Genomic DNA, 21,755 nt, shown 5'->3' on the forward strand with positions numbered 1-21,755 from the left:
TGAATACTAAAAATACCACCAGAGACAAGCAGTTGGCAGCTGAGAGGTTTACAGCAGCATCTGTTTACCCATTAATTGTAGCTGAACTGTTGCTATAGATACTTGATGCCCAGGGAGAGGGGGAATGGAGAGAGACCTAAGCCTTCTTCCTCCTCAGGAAGCTTAACTGTCATGCAAAGCTTGGTGTTTACATTATGGTCAGTGTGCTAGAGCCTGCTCTCTCTTCCAGCTCTCTCTGCCGGGCTGGTAAAAATCCCACAGCTCTCACCGGGTTGCTTCCAAGAAAGAACCTTCAGGATTGCTTTGTATGCATGCATTTTACTGCAAGATAGTCCACTTCATACTACAAAAGAGTTGTAGGAAGAATGCAATGAAGCCACAAATGCAGCTTTTAGAGGAATTTATTAGTAATGCATAAACAAACTCCATGTCAAGTCAATATTACATAATGTCAAAAGCAGAAAAATTCTATTGCCTTTTCCCATTTATAAACGGCTCTCCTGGTGCATCAGAAGCCATACAAAAGAAACCATGCACAAAATGACATCACATAGGCAGAAAGGGTATAAAAAAATGGCGCTTCATTTTTAAAAAAATATCAGTAAGCTGCTTTTGAGTTGTGGGAATGCACTTCACATACCAAGGAAAACCCTGCTAGACTGAGGTCTCAGCAAGACATTCCCTTTGTTTTATATGGTTTAGAAATTATACTGCCAGTGGGAGAGATCTGGTGATTCTAGCTGGCTCAACTACATGAAAATGAGATGCACAAGTCCTCTTCTACTTTTCAGTAATTGAAGGATTTCTTAGTCTATTACCTTGTGGCTATAGAAGTAATTTGTTAATTCGTTTTGATAAAAATACATTTAAACCTGGAAGCTTTTTAAAATTTAGTTTTGGAAGCATACTATGGAGCACTCTTTAGTATTGAACTAAACTAACATCAGCTGGTTTTTGAGAGGAAGAAGGAAAAGAGAAATGTTAGGTTTCTTCTCTGTCCCTATTGTTACTTGGTGTGGTTTTACCACTGACTTTCCACATTTAGTATCCTGCCCTTCCTCTATGGAGGTCAGTCTGGCATTTGGGATCATTTGATTATGAGCAGTATATGTCCAAGTGAGCTTCATTGTTCCTCAGGAATTTAAAACTAGACCTTATCCAAGACCTAAAATAGCTACATCACATTTGTAGTAAACATTTGTTTCCTTGAAAAAGACTGGTAGTGTTGGCTGAAAGGCCATACATAACATACAAGGCTTAATTAATTTAACTCCTTTTCTTGATGAAAGTTCACAAAAACGTAAGATGCAACATAGAGATACATTGTTGCCTTTGGCAACCAGCATATACCTCAGAAGGTGGAAGGAAATTAGAGCCAGATTAAGAGCTGTTCCTGTCATCAAGTAGAGAATTTGGGAAAACCTAAATACTGTATTCCCATGTGCCCTGTTGGGAGTACCAGAGGGATGGGTTTTTATTTAAAAAGCTGCTGCAATATATATATTTGTTGGATGTGGTAATTATGATTAACCACTTGCATCACTTGTATGTTTGTTTGTTTATTATATTTCTATACCGCCCTCCCCGAAGGCTCAGGGTGGTTTACATATAATGTCTAAACAATACATGAAACAAATCCATAGCATATAAATAACTGTAATAATAGTATTAATAACTGATATGTGTGGATGCTCAGGGAATAAACCACAGTCCCACCGCCCCTCCCCCAGTAATTTAGTAAAAAGATAATGTTGTTGTTGGGTGCAAAGTCGTGACCGACCCATCGCAACCCCATGGACAATGATCCTCCAGGCCTTCCTGTCCTCTACCATTCCCCCGGAGCCCATTTAAGTTTGCACCTACTGCTTCAGTGACTCCATCCAGCCACCTCATTCTCTAATCATAAAAGGACAATAACTTTATTTAAATAAAGGGTCAATCTACTTTGTATTTGATAAAGACAACTTCTCAGCCTCATGTCCCCTCAATCCCCTTTTCTGACTTTTCTCTATCACTCCCCCTGCAGCTTCTGGTGTAAAACAGCATCAATTAAATTTCCAATAAAAACACTGAAATCGCAGCCAAGCACAGAGCATTATAATGGATATATGCTTAGTCATAGCAAAGGTTTTACAAAAGAAAGGTTCTTCCAACACCTCAGAGGCCAAGAGAGTACAAAGATAGGACGGAGGATTCTTGCATCGGGAGGGAGAGATTGCTGTACTGAGAATGCTGACATATCCTTGCAGTTTCATTAATTGACTCTAAGACCCCAAACATTTCAACTTTGGAACAAGTTTCACATTGCATAGCCGGCTTGGTGTAGTGATTAAGAGCAGCAGCTTCTAATCTGGCAAGACGAGTTTGATTCCCTGCTCTTCCATGTGCAGCCAGCTGGGTGACCTTGGGCTCATCACAGCCCTGATAGTGCTCACAGAGCAGTCCTGTCAGTGCTCTCTCAGCCTTACCTCACACAGTGTCTGTTGTGGGTAGAGGAAGAGAAGGTAATTGTAAGCCGCTTTGAGACTCCTTAGGGTAGTGAAAAGCAGGGTATAAAAACCAACTCTTCTTCATCTTCTACTATTGGAGTTAACATTTTGCAAACAATCCAATCATATAACAATACGAATATATTCCTATATAATATAGGAAAAAGAAACTTGCAAAGAAGTTTACTATCAGATATTTTTGGCACTGTCATCAGTGGGGTCAACTTTTATCACTAGCTACTTCAGCTCTGTTGGGGTTAATAGGTTTTGTTCAGGTCCATCTTTGCAGTACCTAACACTGTCAAGGTAACACAGAAAATTATTGCATTTTGTTCAGTAATGACACTGGTGGTGTGAAGGCCTCACTCCTGCCCAAATTCTGTATTATGTATATACTTTCCATACTGATAAGGTGAGTTGCAATGTATGATCATGCCCATTACATTCTTTGGGGGGGGGGACCAGTCAATTTTGTTGACTGTATTTGGATCCATAAATCAACTTAGAGTCAAGAGTGCCTACATGATTAAAATTGCATCCCCAAACCAGCTCTAGGAGAGCTAAACACTGAAGCTGGCTATAAGCACCTCCTCCATGGGAACTGGCTGAGCATTGCAATATGTATATGTTTCAGTAACATGTATGACTCGTTTTCTGGATGGGGAAAATTGTGATGGTAGGGATCCAAAGAGGATGACACCACTAAGCAGTTAAGCTTGGTCAGTAGAGGTTTTGTTTTCTTTAAAAAACAAGTCATAATCATAAAATTGCTTCCGAAAGTTACTTCAGTTGACATATGGCCATGGAATTGCTGTTTAAAGCTCCTCTAGGTGCATCAAGCTAGTTGCATAATTCTTTGGCTCCAAGTCCGCCAACAGTACAAAGTACTATGGTAAATAGCCAAAGAGATGCCTCCGACAAAGCCATTTCAATTACACTACTGGATATGGAATGTGACACGAGAAAAATCCTGTACAGGGCAAACAAACAATTTGAAGTCTCAAAGTTCTATCAATATATATCTGGCCAAATTCAGTTTATGGTTTTTAAAATTTTGGAACATTCATAGTACTGAAAAGTAGTGTTGGAACCTAAGCTGACTTGAGTTATTTTTTAGATGTAATCTTCAGAACAGGAATTAGGTGTGAAACTGTTAACCAATTCACTGCCATGAATAAAATATGAGGCTTTTCAAAAAAGGTTCAAAAGATACATGCCTTTCTATAGCTATCCTAAGATTAAAGGCTTTTATTATGATAAATGTGTGCTTATCAGATTTAGGAACCTATAACAGTCCAAGCAGCACAGTTTGTCTTGTTTGCCAGACATTCTGGATCTTATCTCCCATACTACTATACATTTCTATCCCAGAACATCAGTTTGCAGTTTCTTAACAAAGCAGATAAACTGTAGCAAACATAGTTGAAGGCAGCAGGGAGAGGGGAATGTACTATAAATTCAGTTTTCTGTGCTATTAGAATTCAAACATTTGTGCTAACTATAGATGTTGCAGCTTTATTGCCTAACCTCTGTAAGATGTCACTATTTCACAAATAGGATTTCAATCACAAATGAAGACTGCCCAGCAATGTTAGGCATTGTGAACAGCGATCAAATGAGGTTTCATTTAAAATGGCTTAAATTATACAGCATATAGCTAATCAATAAGAAGAAATGACTTCTTATGATGGGGGGAGGCAAAAGCAGGAAGATTTGGGGGAGGATGTTAATTTTTTTTGTTGTTGTTCAGCAACCTTTTCTACTGTCAAAGGGAACTTCTGAAATGAATTTCAGTTCTCTATCTGTTCTCTGGAGTCTAATAAATGTAGGCGGAAAGAGGTCATTGCAAGTAATAATGCTGCACATTAGATATGTTTTCAGAAAATTATGCATTTTAGTTTGAATTCTGATGTATGGAACGTTTTTGGTAAACATTTTGGTCTTCAAATGAGTGGTTTTGCCTACAGGCTGTCGATGTTTACGTTTGAACGGATCATACAAAACTGCTTTATTGCTATTTTACAAATACGCTGATGGGTTTTGGTCCTTTCATGCAGTCCAATAAAGTTTTAAAATATTTGTTCATTCACTTCCATTAGCAAACCAAAACGAATGAACCATTAACTTTAATGAAATTAGGCTTATTTTTAACTCTTATTTTTTACAATAGTTTAGTAGATTCTTAACACAGACAGAGCGTATGACAAAATTGCATTTTTATTTCCCAGTGGTAATCCTTGCTTAAATACAGGCTTTCATTGGAAAAGAATAAAGCAACATGGTCACCATGATAGCAGAGGCCTTCTTGCTACTTTCTGCAAAGCAGGACTGGCAGAGAATTTCCCACACATTGGACACATCCTAGATTAAGAGTGAGAAATTAAAAGCTCCAGCATTCTCATGGTGGCAACTTTATTCTACTAGGTGGCCTTTCTCCTGGACTATCATATTTTAAGCTTATACACAACAGTATGGTTCAGTTTTTCTTCTAAAATTTTCCTCCTAGTCTTCATGAGGCCTATTCCCATCCCATAAAGAATGGAAGGTTTCAAAACTTTATATATATTACAGTTATTTACAAGTTTGTCTGACATGAATATGTTTAAACTGCTCATCAAGCCCTAAAAGGCTTGCCAAACATGGAGAAACAGAAGGCAATTCCTGGATACTCAGAACAAATTTAGAGCATTACTGCGAATGTTATGTGATGAATCACAGTACTAAAGCAGAGAGACGCTTTTTGGTTTCAAAATGAAGGCAGCAATGGAGCTGACTGAAGTGTTTTTTGGTAGATTAATCATGAGGGTTCTTCCTAGGATTGCCAACCTCCAGGTGGGACCTGGAAAGCACCCAGAATTGCAACTAATCTCCAAACCGCAGAGATCAATTCCCCCGGAGAAACTGGCAGCTTCAGAGGCCGGCCTCTATGGCATCACATCCCTGTTGAGCTCTGTTCCCAAACTCTAGCCTCCCCACACTCCACTCCCAGTTGGCAATCCAATCCCAGTGTTATTTTCAAAATATAGCATGGCCTATGTAGAAATGATTTGGTAAAAAAGATGGGAAGACAAGAGTCCAAAAGCCCTTTAAATATTTCTATAGGAAATAGCCTTGAACCCTGTTTACATTTTGCCTTGAGTCCTGGCTGTGAAGAACTTAGTCTGAGGAAAAAGTGAGTGGAAACCGCCAGTTAATACTGCACCTACTGGCAGAGAAACAGCAGAAGCAGTTACGAATACCTTGTAGATTATAATGTGGCCCCTTCCTTTCATTTTACAATTGTCTGAGGAATTCAAAAGCCTTTGCTATCGATATAATTTTTCACATAGTAGAAAAATCTAGATTTCTTGATGTCACTCATCACAACATTATCTGACTGGTCCAGTTCACAAGATGGAATTCCATTGTGCAGGGTGCAGATTTTAAATACATGGTGATATACCAGATATCAGCTGTCATAATAACCCTGAAGGGATTTGACCACTTCCAAAAATAACAGGAAATTTTGTTTTAAATCATATCATTGCTATTCCCAAATGATTAATTCCAGTAGCAATTTCAGTCAAGAACTCAAACAGGATTACACTGGAAGGAATCTGAAATCAATGACAGTCCTCTGTAATTCTGGATCTGCATTAAAGTATAAACAGGTTTTAAACTGGCGAGACTTTCATGGCTTTCCATATAAAATTAGTATTGTTGGAGCATTCTACATGTTTAGTCGCTCAGAGAAGGAAAATTACCAAGTTCTGAAAGAGCACCATTTTCCAAATTGTGGCTGTAGAGCATACATAACTTGTAGTTTCTATCCAATTACCTTGGGGTAATATATCCTGAATGACTTGCTTAAGGGAACTAGGCTACGGAATCATATCTTAAGCTCTCGATATTTGTACTGGCACATCTACCTATGAAGCTGGCATAATATTGCAGCAACATCAGCACAATAAACTGTCTCATTACAGTATTAAGACCTGAATGTTTTTCTTCTACAGTAATCATCTACCTTGTTCCATACTTCTTAAACAAGGTATAGATTAGTTTTAATGTATGAGATGCCATTTTAATAGATTCTGCTTGTTCTGGAAGTGTGTTGAGATATCACAAATGTATGGAGCTTTCTTATCACACATTCTATTTTGGTGTTAGACGTGGGTCCTGTCATTAAGAGCCCTGGGAAAAGGCTCATTGTTACTCTCAACTGGATGATTTGCAAATATTTATAACGTGGCTGTTATAAATACAAAAATAACCCATCACCACGCTACACACTAAACTCCTATTCTGTTTAGATTAAAAATATGAATATAAAAGAGTGCAAAAATGTGATGTTTGGTAACATTACTGGAACTTCAAAACAGCTAGACAGTGTTTCTCCAACCCTCTGTAAGAAAGAAAAAAGTAACAAAAAAAAAAACCTCTTCTCAATCTGAGACACTGCTGTCTCAAATTTTGCAGGTTATAATTTTTTTCTGACCAAGATACAAACCCCTGTAAAAATGGGATTTATAATGGATATGTTCTCCAGACTCTGAGTTACAGCCGTACATATATGTTCCATTATAATATACATATACATTATTATGTACTTGTCACCCAGAGAATGATTTTTATTTATAAAACCTCATTAATATTAAAAAGTTGCACTTATTTTGCACCTTCCCCATAAGGAGTATAATTTTGCACAATTCTAAAAGCTACAGTTATGACTACAATTAACATTCAAGAATACATTCAAGATAAGAGAAGAAATGACGATTACTTAGACTGAAGCACACTAACCATTATATTGGGACTTAAAACAGCAGCAGCTGATGGAAAATGTGATCTATTCAGTCTTTTAGCTTATTCAAGATCATATCACTGAACCCAGATATTTAAACAGCTCTAGCTTGGACTATGGCCAACCATTCTGAGCACATCAGTAAATCATTTTGAGCTCTGTGCTACATCATTAGCTGTTCAGCCGTAGCTGCTACCTGTTTTTTGTACAACATGGCCCTGCTTGCCACAGAGAACAAAATATAAATTATATAAATCAGAAGTAAATTTCCAACATAGTTTAATGGTTACAGCCAAACCAATGCTATCACCTGTGGTGGATATGGTTTTTCTTTCAGTGTATAGCTTTAACCTTCTTCCTGAAAATGAATTAAGGAATGAATACAAGGGGGGGGGGGCAAACACAATCAAGGCTCTCTTTGTACATTGCACATATACACAAAGGCAATAATTTCTAATTCTTTTCTTCCAGTGCAAACAAGTTTATTGGCTGTTCTGCTGCATAGCCTAATTTCAGATTTCCCCCTCTGAAAATTATGTAGTAGTGAAACCACTGACCTAATGCAAACATAAGCTATTAGAACAGAGGATAGAAAGACAAGCTGGTTTCAGTGAGTTCTCTCAGAACCTTGTGAAGACAACGCAAAATGGAAGGCACAAGGCTCAGATCTCATTGATAGTCCTCTCAGAAGGGCAGTACTCTGAGGTGCCTGGGGATGACATGTAGAATGACTGGGTTTTCCTTTTTAACCTGGCTCTCTTGTTAGCCAGTGAGAGGCTTCGGCGGCTTGAATTAATTATTTCAGAAATGAACTTTTTGCAGTCCACACAAACCTCCATGGTGCTCCAGTCCTCCATTAGCTCTTTTGGAAACAGTGCTTCTTCATCAGATTTATCTACAGATTTGGACTTTGAGGACAACCTGAAAGCAAGAAAATGATTCCATTCTCATTAGCATCTTTTCAGTAGCGCTCAAAAGGTAACCTTTTTCTATCCTACTATAACAAAAGTCATCTCTCTCAAGTCTTTTTCTAATTCCAGACATGGTGAGAAAAGGAAAATGGCAAAGATGTAGGAATGAATTTGACATGATGGCCAGGGCCAGCGTAGCCTAGCGGTTCCTTTGTTACCAGATTGTTTCTGACATGATGGCCAAGTGGTATTACAAGATGCATTCAGTTGTTACTCTAATCCTCGTTTGTTGCATAAACCCTATTTTGGTTAACAGATGAGTATAAAAGATAAAAGTTTGTTTATAAATCTCAGTTACTCTGTTGTTATAACCTTTCCTACCTCTGCAGATGCTCTCTGCTATCCCAAGCTCCCTGGGTAAAGTGCTAAACTACACATTACATTTTTTAAGGAAATGGATCTGGGTTTATCAAAGTTATATTACCTAATAGTCAACTGGTACAGTATACCAATTTAAAACACATGGAAAAAATGGTGGGCAGATGTAACTTGAAATTAATATATCAATGTGGAAATATTTATTATATTGAGTTTGAACTGGAAAACCAAGGACATTTAGCCCTGAGTAAAATAGATAAATTATATACAAATGATACACACAAAATTTGAACCCAATGGCACAGGACTTAAATGATTTGGTACTCCAGAATAGTGCTTACTCAAATATATGGCAGAGATTCCAAATTCATTTGCAATTTTTGTATTAAATGCTAGAACCACTGTTTGTTTAGTAATGGCCTGCTGTGAGAAGAAATTATCAGCACTATTATTGGATGGATCATGTTAAATAATTTAGTACAGGGGTAGTCAAACTGCGGCCCTCCAGATGTCCGTGGACTACAATTCCCAGGAGCCCCTGCCAGCGAATGCTGGCAGGGGCTCCTGGGAATTGTAGTCCATGGACATCTGGAGGGCCGCGGTTTGACTACCCCTGATTTAGTATAATCCAAATAACAACCTCATTTATGAAGAAAAATCTGAATCAAATGCATTTATGGAAATTAGTGTTACATGGGAAATGGATTGTTATGTAAATAATCTAGTTAATGCCTTAAAACCCTAATTTACAAAAGAAAAGAAAATGAATTTCTTATAGATTAGCTTTGCAGAAGCTTAAAAATAATCTTAAATTTTTGTGTAAGACATAAATTAGTTAGTATAGAAGCATAACACTTGTAAATCCACATCTGCATGAAACAACAGTTTAATTGCATTCCAAAAGACAAGCCATACTAGGCTCTTGCAACAAAATTTTGTCTTAATAATTATCAACTCTACTGAGGCAAATCTATTGAGCTGCACTTTACTCTAGACAACTGATGTATTTCTCCTAAGATAGATTTACTATTGGAAAAATGTTAGGATGTAATCAGAGAGCTGCACAGATAAAAGACAAACAATTTAAAATATAATGTTCACCAGCATTTTAAACATGTAATAGTTGGGATCCAAATAAGTCCAAGCAGAGAGAAGATGGTGATACCAATTTTCACATCTGGCAACATCACCTTGTGCTTCAAGGAATGTCATTTCAGAGGCTCCATGAACTTTGTGGTCATGCTTTTGGGGAGTATGAGGCCTGCCACCAGAATGGGGGGAGGGATGAAAAAACTATGTAGATTCCCATGCATACCAGTCACAGTTGACATCTTCAACAATATAAAACCTATGGAGAGTAAAATTCAAAACCTGCTTATGGCAGCTACCTTTTTACCATGTCCTTTATCAGAAGCATCTCTCACCTTGTTATGCCCTTTAATGAACGGTGATGGCTTGTGGAAGGTTTATCTGGCCTCATAAAGCTCTCTCCTCTCTGCAAAGCAGAAGGCCCCAGAGAAAAGATGGGAAGAGTAGAATAGGGTTTTGATGGCAGGCGCATCTGTCAGGAGAATAACAATACGAGAAATCATTATCCAGAGGCCCTGTGAACCACCATGCAGGTTGTGCAACAGTTTGTTCCAGATTCCAGTGGTATTGGCTATTTCTAGGTAAGTGGTTTGTGACTTCCAGGCACAGGTAAAGTCTACAAAAGCCCTACTTGCATAGTCTGCATTCATCTTCTATTAAGAATTCTATAGAAATCCAATGAAAATGTCTGTTATATATACAAATATTGCCAAATATAAAAATAGGAACTGGATACAAATGCATGAGTACTAATGTATGTATGTAACGTGCATTGGGAGCAGGGAAACTCATAAGCAGATATTTTCAGCTTCACTGTTTCACAGGGGCAGGAAGAGCCACCCTCTGTGTGGTGCAGTTAGCTTCACTGTGCCACTTAGTGCCGGTGCGGTTCCTCCTCACCCCATTCCTACTCACTGTGTTGGTTCAAAAGCACTGATCTGACAACAACCCTGCAGCCCCATTCTCGCTTCCTGCCAGCAGCCCTCCTTCTGCAGTTGATCCACAGCTAAGATTTTTAAAAGGCCTTGGGTGGGGGGGAGCCATTTTGAAGGCAGCACTAAACTCCCCACCCCACCCCACCCCACCCCACCCCACCCCCGGCAGCAGATAAAACTCACATAGGGGATCTTGCCTATGGCCAGTGCTCTGTTTCCCTTTTAAGTTTTTCTTTGCTCTGGGAAAGACTTGGGTACCCCAGAAGCCATGCCCGGAAAGCTCCCCAAAAGTGGGGACATGTTGTGTGTCATCCAGAGGAAAATTCAGTTTTTATTTTCCTTGTTATGAATTGTAGTTCTACCACATTTTTTGAACAACAGCAACAACAAAAGAAAAAAATTGAAATGGATAAATGCAATGAAGTCTTTAAAGGAGAGGGAAGAACCAGAGGGTTTTTCTAACCTTACCTTTTTACAACAATGTGAGCATACTGGCCTATAAAGGAAAAAGAAAATGCATGAGTCATTTAACTAGAAGAGCATCACAGGGTGTGTCTCTTCAAAAAATCTATATAATTCCTTGTAAAAATGTTTTAAAAGCTTTTTTGATTCTCACTGACCATTTCATCTGTAGTTCAAACAACACCAGCCAGAACCTATAGCTGGAAATGTTGTACCTACCTGGCCGTGGATCATCTAGCCACAGTGATCCATGTGACAGTCACCTCTAGGCTAGATTTCTGCAACTTGCAGGCTTACCCTTAACCATGATCTGGAAACTGCAACTGGTCCAGAATGCCATGGCAAGTACCATCACGGGAACACCGTGGAAGTCCCACATCCTGTCTGCTCTCCAACAACTGCACTGGCTCCCAGTTGAATCCCGGATCAGACTTAAGGTTTTGGTAATCACCTTCAAGGCCATACATGGTCTGGGCCCAGTTTACCCAGAGACCGCCTACACCTCCCAAAAAGCTCTATGCTCTGCCACTTCCAACTGGCTGGTGATCCCTGGCCCCAAAGAAACACATCAGACCTCAACCAGAGCCAGAGCTTTCTCTGTCCTGGCCCCCACCCAGTAGAATGTGCTCCCTGAAGAGATCTAGGCCCTACCTGAACTCCCACAGTTCTGCAGGGCCTGCAAAATGGAGCTCTTCTGCCAGGCATTTGGTTGAGGTCGACTGAACCAACAGCTTCTGCTGGGCCCCCAGAACCCCCTCCCCATGAACTGAATCCCAAACTGGCCAACCTATGGGATCATAGTTAGGAAATTAATATTATCATAGGAAATGTTATAGTACTTGTTATCCTCAGTTATGGAATCCAGTGTTACTGTTGTTTACCTGATGTTATGAATTGCACTGTACTACCCCTATGTTTTGTGTAAACCACCCTGAGCCACAAGGGAGGGTGGCATATAGATAGATAGATAGATAGATAGATAGATAGATAGATAGATAGATAGAGAGAGAGAGAGAGAGAGAGAGAGAGAGAGAGAGAGAGAGAGAGAGAGAGAGAAGGCATGAATAAATACTGGGGGAGAGGCTGGGGTTGCCAGGTCCTCACTTGACCACACCCTAATCCTCAAGGGAAAATACTCTGCATGTATGCAGTTTTTGCAGTCGCAGAATTCTTGCTTTGAATTGATAACTTTTCCTACAGGGAACATTTCTGAAACGTATGCTGGCCTGTATGTCATTTGTTCTTTAGTCCCAATTCCAGATTCAATGAGAGGCAAGTACTAGATTCTGACTGTGCTAATTCATTGGTCATTCTAAACATGTTCAGAGACACATGCTCTTTCTAAAGGGCACATTACTACAAAATGATTTGCAGTTAATGATTAAAACTAGATACCAGGTTTTCATACATCTGTTCATGCCCTTTTGCTGGCTGTACTGAATTCAGACGCAATTTCCCCACTATAGACAGACTAGGGAAGCTAAACATAGTATAAATTTACTCCAGTTTCCTGTCCAATGTTCTCAGAACACTGTGGACATTAAAGATCAAAAAAGGAAAGCTGAAAGAAAAGTTCAGAGAGAAAAGATAGGGGACAGAAGAGATTTTGTCAGGAAGAGGTTAACTGCCTCCAGCTGCAATGGGAATTTGGGCAGATCCCCCACTGAGAATTTACATGATTATTCTCTTACTTAATGGCCCTTGGAAAATATAGACTGTAGATTATTTTAAATGGCCATTACAAGAAACCAGTAGAAAACTTAACTGCAGTATTAAAGTCAGTGTTATGACATTTCTGACTTTTGATTATCATACTATTTATCACATGAGTAGTTTCTATTAATTCGTAGATGCAGGCTCCAGGGACCTGCTATTAAGCAAGATGCTATGCTGGGAAGGAGAAACTTGTAATGCTATGAAATGTATGTACATATATTTCAGTGTCTGCCCTCCTAACAACTTTTCTTTTTGTCTATCAACCAGCTTCACATATTTCCCAAAAATCTGTAAGCATCTTTGTTCTATTTAATTGGCATATTATAACCTAAAGTAAGTACAATATAGGCTTATCTTCCAGAAAAATACATCGCTGTTCCTTCCCTTAGTTTCAAAATGAACAATTTGTGAAAACAAGTGGTACAGTGAATGAAACAAAATAGTAACCTATCTAGGAGTTGGCTTTCACTATTTAAGAATTATAACCAGCACCAAAGGCTTACCTTTTACAAAACTGACAGGTATAGGACCAGGTGAAGAAGGAAAACCTTCGTGTTCGGCAACAAAAACAGAGCTACAGAATTGAGAAGGAGTCCACAATATTAGCAGCTGTTCTTGGAAATCAACTTTGATATATCAAAATAGGATCACAACTAGAGAAACTGAAATTTAACCACCACTTTGACTGATTTACAACAAACTTGTTGCATGTTTACTGGAAACTAGGTCCACTGTTTCCATAGAAGCCTATTCCCAGTTAAACACACACAGGACTGTAGCTTTAATCAGGGCATGTTGAAAAGAAGGGTTTCCCCAATTTTAATAGAAATGCATCCACCAGTGAGACCATATCCTCCCACATTCCCTGAGAAGAACGTTATGCTCCCAGGGGTCAAACCTGAGATTCCTGGTCTGAAACATGCCTGATTGTCATTAACAAGGGCTAGGGCATGCACTCCGCACAGAAGTTCGGGCCCTGCAGTCTCCTTTGCAGTTCTACAGGGCCTGTAAAACTACCCTCTTCCATCGGGCATCTGAGGGAGGAAGGATCTTGCCCGGGTAGGTTTTTATCTCCTCTCCTCTGTAAACCCTCATTAACAATGCTAATGCTTTACTTCTTTTAGACAGATGCCATACTGGTTAGGTTGAGTAGGAATGGGTTTAAATACTTTTATTGTTCTTTAGTGCACTTCCATTTAACTATTTTTAAAAAATTATTTGCAAGCTACATTGGGCCCACTTTTAGGGGGGTAAATGTCTACACAATGAATAAAAATAATATTAATTCAGCATACTAATGGTTGACATGGAGGAAATTCACAACTACCTGCCTACTCACAGTGACCCCAATTCAATGCCCAGATGATGCCCCCCCAATAATAAAGTTCTCTAATACAGTTCTAATTTGCTATTTGGAGGGTTTTAACAATCCCCACATTTCTAATCCACACTCCACTCTCAGATCTCTGAAAAATTGGCAGCATGAATCATACCTTTCCTTTCTTGAGGGCAGTATAGACATCTTTATACTGCTGATACTTCTCAAGTTCTGCCTTCACTAGCACTTGGCGGATATGCATTACTTCTTCCACTGTGAGAGCCAGGCATTCCACTGGGTAACAAAACTCTTCCTGTAAATCAAAAGTCTCTGTTACATAAGTAGTTCATAGTTTCTCCCAGTAACCTGTCTATACAGCCAATCACCTGGTTAGTTATTTGACAAAAGAAAGAATTCCCCATCCAGACTAGGAGAGTCTTTTCTGATCCATAGGCATCATGAGTTTCAAGCCAGCTAAGAGTTTGGATGCGCAACCTAAATGCACTGACATCCATTTAAGCATCTATCGTTATTTGTCAAGCCCATTGCTATCATTCTAGCTCTGTTCCATAAGTTAAAGATTTGATGTGCAAAGATGCAAAACAATGTAGTTTGTCACTAAAAACACATATGTCTATTCTAATCAAAGTTTCTTTGATACTCTTGATGCCTAGGGCAGCCTGAGAAACGATTAGTACCCCAAACCAAATAATAATTTATTCTGTGATACCATATTTGTGACAGGCAAATCTTAATATCTATGCTTATCTGCCCTCATACAGATCCTCTTTTCTTTCCAGAATATTAGCAGCAGTTTTTAAAACTTCTTCAAACATCTTTATATCACAGGCTATAACAGCAGAACTGTGATTCCACCACTGAGATGCTTGTGACAAAGAATACGTATGTACTGCTTACCAGCACAGAAAGGTGCTTACCAGCACAGAAAATCCTGATGATAGCTTACATCAATGAGAGGATCTCATCTGTATAAATGGTACCACAGAATAAAAATGCCCATTACCAATTATAATTCAGTTCAGTTACTGATTGCATGGATCTAGGTGAAAGACAGAATTCTCTTGGCATACCTACTTATGCCTTGCAATTATTTTTGTAGTCTGGCATGGAGCATCATCTCTGTCCTGTCATAGGGCAGCTCACAAGACTGAGGGAAATGTGCAGAGAACACCTATCAGTGAGCCCTGGCTGAGCTTTGTTAACGCCCATGCCTAACACTGATATGGAAAGGAATTTTGCCTGCACTTGCAAGCATACTCCTAAAGATTTGAAAATCCAGTTACCAAACCAAATTTATAATCCAGATCACTTGCGAGTTATTTTGTTTTACATAGCTATTACATTCTGTCTTTCAGTTAGAAAGAAAAAAATCAGTTATGACACAGGCTCAGCATTTAGGAGTCACCAAATTTTTAAGAGCTGCTGCCTTACCTATCTAGAAAGGGAACATAAAGACACTTCATCCTGCTTAAGGTATTCACAAAAAGTTTGGATTACACTTTCCAATGGAGTTAATCACATGTTCTCCTGGTTTTCTGGAAAGTCAAATTTCAGTACAGCTTGCTTTGAGAGTTACTGTGCTCCAAAGCAAATGAAATGCCTTTCCTTACTGAACTGAAGATCAATAATACTTCCTTAGAGTTAAACTAGGTGCCCGGATGCAGACTTGTTTATTTAGACAAAAGAGTGTTCCTGTCACATATAAAGCAAGATGTCAGGATCTGATTACTGGCGCACAAAAGGGAAAGTGAGACCCTGCCCTGCCCCTTCGCTGCAGGCTGCCCTTTCCCAAGCACTTTTTCTCCTCAGCTGAACTTTGACACTGGAAGTGAACCATAAAGGAAGAGACTACCTGAAAGTAAGCAACTAAGTGAAACATGGTATGTTCATCTCTCCTCATTCGTTTTTCTTTAAAAATCTGATACCCCCCCCCCCTTGTCTCTCACACACACACACCATTATCATGTATCTTGTCTGGCCCTTCATTATGGTTATTGGATCTCTGACAAGGGTAAGACAAAGGAAGAGTGTGAGAAAGATTATGACAGAAGATCAGGCTGCCCTGAATTGCTTTCTCTCACTCCTCAGTTCTACACTTGTCTGTCTGTAATCTGAAGAGCATGCCCAGCTGGGATTTTAAAACTCCCCCCCTCCTTAGAGCAGACTCCATTATAATATCAAACACAGTTTCTGATTTTGCCCCCAGTATCAAAACCAGATTGCTATGCAAACATGGGGAAAATGTTTGAGAAACAGTCCCTTTGTATTAAACGGAAATTTCTTCCTTGTTAGTATTGTTAGGATTACACTGTAAATGCTAGTTCACATACCACTGTTTTCAGGAACACATCTAAGGTTTAGAGGTTTTTGAAAAAAATATTTATAAACAGAATGCATGAACCAGGCAAGCATATTTTTTAGAAGCCTGGGTATCATACATGCCAAGCTTGCAGCACTCATCAGCTTGCCTGTATTTCCTGCAGATTCATGTTGAGTAGCAACCCCAGTTCTGATGCCATCTGCTGTACAGAACGGCCCTGATGCTACTTTCTAAGGTATTTATTCTAAACTTAGTATTAGCTTAAAATCTTTCCCTTTGCTATCACTCTTGACAGTGGGCAATTAAAAGATCACTTAATGTATACTTTATTATATGATGCTTACTGTGGAGGTCTGGATTAGGTATATGACTGACAAAGTACAAGCCACAAACATGCTAATTTTTCTTTCTCATTTGAAGATTCTCGTTTGTAATGCTATTGCAGGGGTAGTCAAACTGCGGCCCTCCAGATGTCCGTGGACTACAATTCCCAGGAGCCCCTGGCAGCGAATGCTGGGAATTGTAGTCCATGGACATCTGGAGGGCCGCAGTTTGACTACCCCTGTGCTATTGTATAGTACAACTAGGAAACATGTTTTCTTCTTACAGTCATAGAAGCTTTCTTTTAAAAAGTGTGAAAAACATACAGGCAAAAAATGCACATATAAGAATGTTTTCATATATGGGGCTGAACAAGGACAGCCAAACTGTGATGCAACATGAAACAATTTTTGGGTAAAAAATATCCCCGAAAGCCTGAATTGTTTAGAGGAAAAAAATTTTTAATGTTGAAATTAGAATCCATATGAACTAAAAGTTATTTGAACCGTCATGGAATAATCCAGCTAAAAATTATTCAAAGTAACATTCCGCATTAATATTTCAAACATCCCTATGTAAGCCATATCATGTTCGTGAGGATTATATTTAATTGAGAATATGTCAACACTATCCAAGAGGTTTTCAGATTTGGTAGAATATATCACACTCAGCAAATTACGGAGTATCAGTTACCATCTGGATTTGAATCAATGCTACTACTAAAGAGAACTGAGTATAGTATAAACACTAGCAATACTGGATTAGATCCAAAGTCTTCTGCAAACAGAAAGATACTTCCCGCCACATGGGGAGAGAAGGATTTTGCCAACACCTGCTGCTTCCCATTGCAGAACACTTCATTGTACCCCACGGCTATTCCTAAGGGTTCACTGACTCCTCAGAAGTCGCACTTGGGAAAGTCCAGCAGGTTGAAGTAGGAACTGGGATCTGTTCTGCTTGCAGTTCTTGGAATCCAACCCACTGAATTTAGCATGGCATTCTATCTATTAGAAATCTCTGGCTGGGCATTCCAGGGCACAGTATGCAACCTGAAGGCTGAGAAGGGAAATGACCTCTATGGGGATATTTACTCAAAAGGGTCACAAGTCTCTAGCTGAAGGAAGGTTTTCATCATGTGATTTTTAGTCTTAATTTTGTATTTCTCACAATATTGTTTGGGGTTTAAAGAACTTTAGAATTAGTTCCAGAAGCCTTGGCTATTTGTTCTTTGAAATTCAAAACAGTATGATATTTTCTGGGAGACAGTTGTTAAAAGAAAAACAAGCAAAAGCTTATCCTGAACTAGTCTAAGTCCCCTTGTATGAACTGACAGCTCTCTGGAGCCTGATGATTTCTATTCCAATGATATAATAATAGCACTCAAAACAATGGGAAACCTGACTGCAAACTGCAATCATTGGGTAACATTTATTGCAATATCTTTATTGAAATGTGTGAGTGGTGTCAGAGCACAGACACACCCTTGCTCTCTTCTCATTAATGTCCACTGGCCCCCTTTTCTTTCTAGCTACCTATTAAAGTCATCCTTTATGAATGACATTTTCAGTCACTGACTCATCAAGTATTTTAGCTACCTTAGAAGTACCTCAGGATCCTACACAAATACAATGTCTCTTCCCTAAATTCAAGGCAAAACCACATTGAGAAATTACTTTTACTGAAAGGTGATGCAGGCGTACCTCCCAGGACTCTGAGGTCCTTGTGACTGTGGCTTTGGTCACAAACAGGAATTTCTGCACTTTGGTTGTCATCTTTCTTACCCCACTATTTATCAACTGCATCAGACCTTTTCCTTTCCTCTTGGAGAAATGGAAGGGGAATCATTCTAGGCCCATTCAACGGGGGGCTCAAATATCCTTTTGGAAGCCTCACAGGTCCACTCCCTTCTGGTTCTGGAAGATGTGTTCCTTGACTGTCCTCCATTGCTCCTGGCAATCAGACTAGCCTGTCATCTCTAGGTGTCAGGGCAACAGCCCAGTGTGCTTGACCAGGCTGCAAGGCCAACTCTCCTTGGCTTTTAGCAGTACATCTCTGGCTATTCACTTGTTCCCTTGTTCTGGGGCTATACATACCTCATCCCCCCTCCCATTCATCCCTACAGGAGTTCTTAGATTGGTGCATATATCAGTTATTGCTAGTCTCTCCTTCTCTGTGCACCCAGTATGTTATGTCAGTAGGCCAGGGTCCTTGTTGCTAATGGAACAGTTCTAATTACTGCTACCAGCCAGAGCCCATTCTACTATCTGTGTCAATGGGAGGGAGCTTTATGTCCTGTCTTCCAATGCTGCTCTGGTGGTGCAGCAGTTTGCTAGACAGGACTGAAAATATCTCAGACAGAATCTGTATCCCCATGAAAAATGAATACAGAAATTATATTAATTCAACAACATTTTGTAAATATTATTCAGGGTCAGGTCAATAGACAGTGGTTCCATGGAATGAAACCTACATTATACATGAATTTCGGGTAGGGTCTATGGATTTTTATATCCAATCATTCAATACCACTGCTGGATGGGGGGAATCATAAATGCGTTTCTGGAGAAAAATGTCCAACAATTCAGATGGACTTAAATGAACAACCCTCATAACCACTGATGCTTCTTAAACATCTTTTGTTTTATTAACTCTGTTTAACCATTTCCTTTCTGTCTGCACCAAAAATACATGGAACAATCTATAAATAACAGAACTTCTTCCATATGATGTTGCATTTTTGGTTTGCTGTCCTTTCACAAATGATTTCTGTTCCCCAGCAAATTGATTAGATAATCTACACATGCACATAAGATGTTGAAATCAATTAGAATCTAATGATAACCTAAGCTGTTAATTCTGTCATGGTTTAGGAAGCTTCTCCCACTCTTGATCAAAAAGAAAGATGCATATAACCAGGGTTTCTAAAGCCAGCAAAACAAGGCAAACCTTTGGGGGTTTCCACTTGTTGTTAAAAGCCTTCTCACACAGAAAATATATAGTCCTCACCACCCCAAACAGGGCTACTTCAAAAAGATGGGAGCTAAGATGAGAGGCAGTATGTATGGTTGAAAATTGTGTTTTGAACATCATCCTTGGAAAGAAACTTGTTATCCTGGGAACCTGAACAACAGATAGGAAGTAAAAAAGGAAATGCTGAACATTAAAAATAAAGTGTTTATCAGGGCCTTTGGATCACATAACCCAAGCTTCAGTACTACTAGCCAGTTAAAACGAGGTTTTCCTACTAATTCTGCTAAAACAAAAAAACAAGCAATAACCTTCAGCTTTTCACTGAAAATGAGAAGCATTTAACAATGATGCCTCTTTCAGCTCGACCATCGCTGGAGCTGAAGATAACCAATGACATTCCATCAATCAGGAGAGAATGGGTGATTAAGTGTGGCGTTACATTTAAACTGAGTCATTTGAGCTTATCTGTGCCATTTTCTTTATAATGTCTCTAGTCATGGAATTGCAGTGATAAAACTGTATATTTAAAACAGATGAGGCAATCTTTAACAGTGTAAAATTCAATTCACTAACAGAAGTGGTTAAATCACAGAATTAAAAAAAATGTTGATTAGGAATTGTTGTCATATATTTCCTCTAGGGGGCACTATTGAATACCTGACAGTTAAGGCAGAGAAAAACATTGCCATACATATATATTGCTTTTCCCTGACATCACCTTTGCGTAAAATATGATTCACAGTTATATACAAATATGAATGTAAAATGTACAATACTAAATGCTTGACTGTATTTTATTGCCAATCACATGTTGCTTCCTGAGGGACATACTGATCTCTGAAACGCATCTTTCTCTCGTACACATATATGAATCTCCAGTTGCAGAGGCAGGCATGAATTGAACCTGTCACTTTATATGACAAAGCATAATGACAAGATGGGCGGTAAAGTTCTTTGATACATACAAACTTTAATAATTTTGTGCATATTGCTTGTTTACAATCCAATTGCTTTGTTTACAATCCAATGGTTGCAATAATAATTTTCTTTACATTTCTGCTTTACTCTGATTAATTTAACTGTATTTTTCTAAATGAATTAGATTCCTTTACACAAAGCCTTCTCCTTGACATAAAGACCAAACAACAACAAAATTTGGATGCTGTCATTTACCTTTAAGCAATATAGGATGTAAACAGCAGAACATTTATGAATTCAGACATGTAAAATTCTTGTTGATGTTTTGTCTGTTTACCCCAGTCAGGGTTATGGGTTTTTTTAACGAAGATATCACACCCATAATTTTTGCTGGTTAGGAGTGCAGACTTCTAATATGGCGAGCTGAGTTTGATTCTGTGCTCCCCCATGTGCAACTAGCTTGTGTGACCTTGGGCTCATCAGATAACACTGATAAAGCTGTTCTACTGAGCAGTAATATCAGGGTTCTCTCAGCCTCACCTCCCTCACAGGGTGGAGAGAGGAAAGGGAAGGTGAATATAAGCCGCTTTGATACTCCTTTGGGTAGAGAAAAGCAGCACACAAGAACCAACTCTTCTTCTTCTTCTTGTAACTCATAGTAATAACAAAATCTGGGGGTCTCGATCAGGTACATAGCCACAAAAGGGTGTGGCCCAACCAATCACTTGTCATACCCCTCCAATCAGCACTAGGAGTTGTGAAATCTATCACATGACTTCTGCCAATGAGAAACGGCATTTCTTTCTCTCCTCTTGCCTCCTTCCCAGGCTTTGCCAATAAGAAAGGGATTCTCCTTCTCTCCTTCCACCTCCTTCTCAGGTTTTGTCAATGAGGGAGAATTTCTTACCTCCTCCTACCTTCCTCCCAAGCTTTGTCAATGAGGGACAGAGTTTCTTTCTCTCCTCCCTTTCAGGCTTTCCCTTTTCACTTTGTTTCCTGCACAAAGTAGTTGATCCAGCTGTACTCTGAAGCACGTAACACAGTTCTTTTCCCGTCTTAGCTTACTAGCTCATGCAAATCATGGATTTCTCTGATCTCCAGCAATGCAGCACATTAAAGTTGAA

At 39.1% G+C, this 21,755-nt stretch overlaps 1 protein-coding gene across 5 annotated transcripts in view; it reads right to left on the reverse strand.

Moving 5' to 3' along the window:
• Nucleotides 1-385: 385 nt before the first annotated feature.
• SPIRE1 (spire type actin nucleation factor 1) overlaps nt 386-21,755 on the reverse strand; it is a 105,355-nt gene continuing 83,985 nt past the window's right edge. For 3 of the 5 annotated variants that reach the window (XM_077352802.1, XM_077352804.1, XM_077352807.1), the window contains 6 exons: nt 19,690-19,863; nt 14,257-14,394; nt 13,267-13,337; nt 11,054-11,081; nt 9,986-10,122; nt 386-8,193 (listed from right to left, as the gene is read on the reverse strand). In XM_077352802.1, coding sequence (XP_077208917.1) covers nt 7,935-8,193; nt 9,986-10,122; nt 11,054-11,081; nt 13,267-13,337; nt 14,257-14,394; nt 19,690-19,863 — 807 coding nt within the window. In that variant the 3' untranslated portion in view covers nt 386-7,934. The remainder of the gene's footprint in view (nt 8,194-9,985; nt 10,123-11,053; nt 11,082-13,266; nt 13,338-14,256; nt 14,395-19,689; nt 19,864-21,755) is intronic. The other 2 variants (XM_077352805.1, XM_077352806.1) reach the window with 1 other exon arrangement.

The sequence above is a fragment of the Paroedura picta genome, chromosome 9 (assembly GCF_049243985.1).
Source record: "Paroedura picta isolate Pp20150507F chromosome 9, Ppicta_v3.0, whole genome shotgun sequence".
Classification (NCBI taxonomy): Eukaryota; Metazoa; Chordata; class Lepidosauria; order Squamata; family Gekkonidae; genus Paroedura; species Paroedura picta.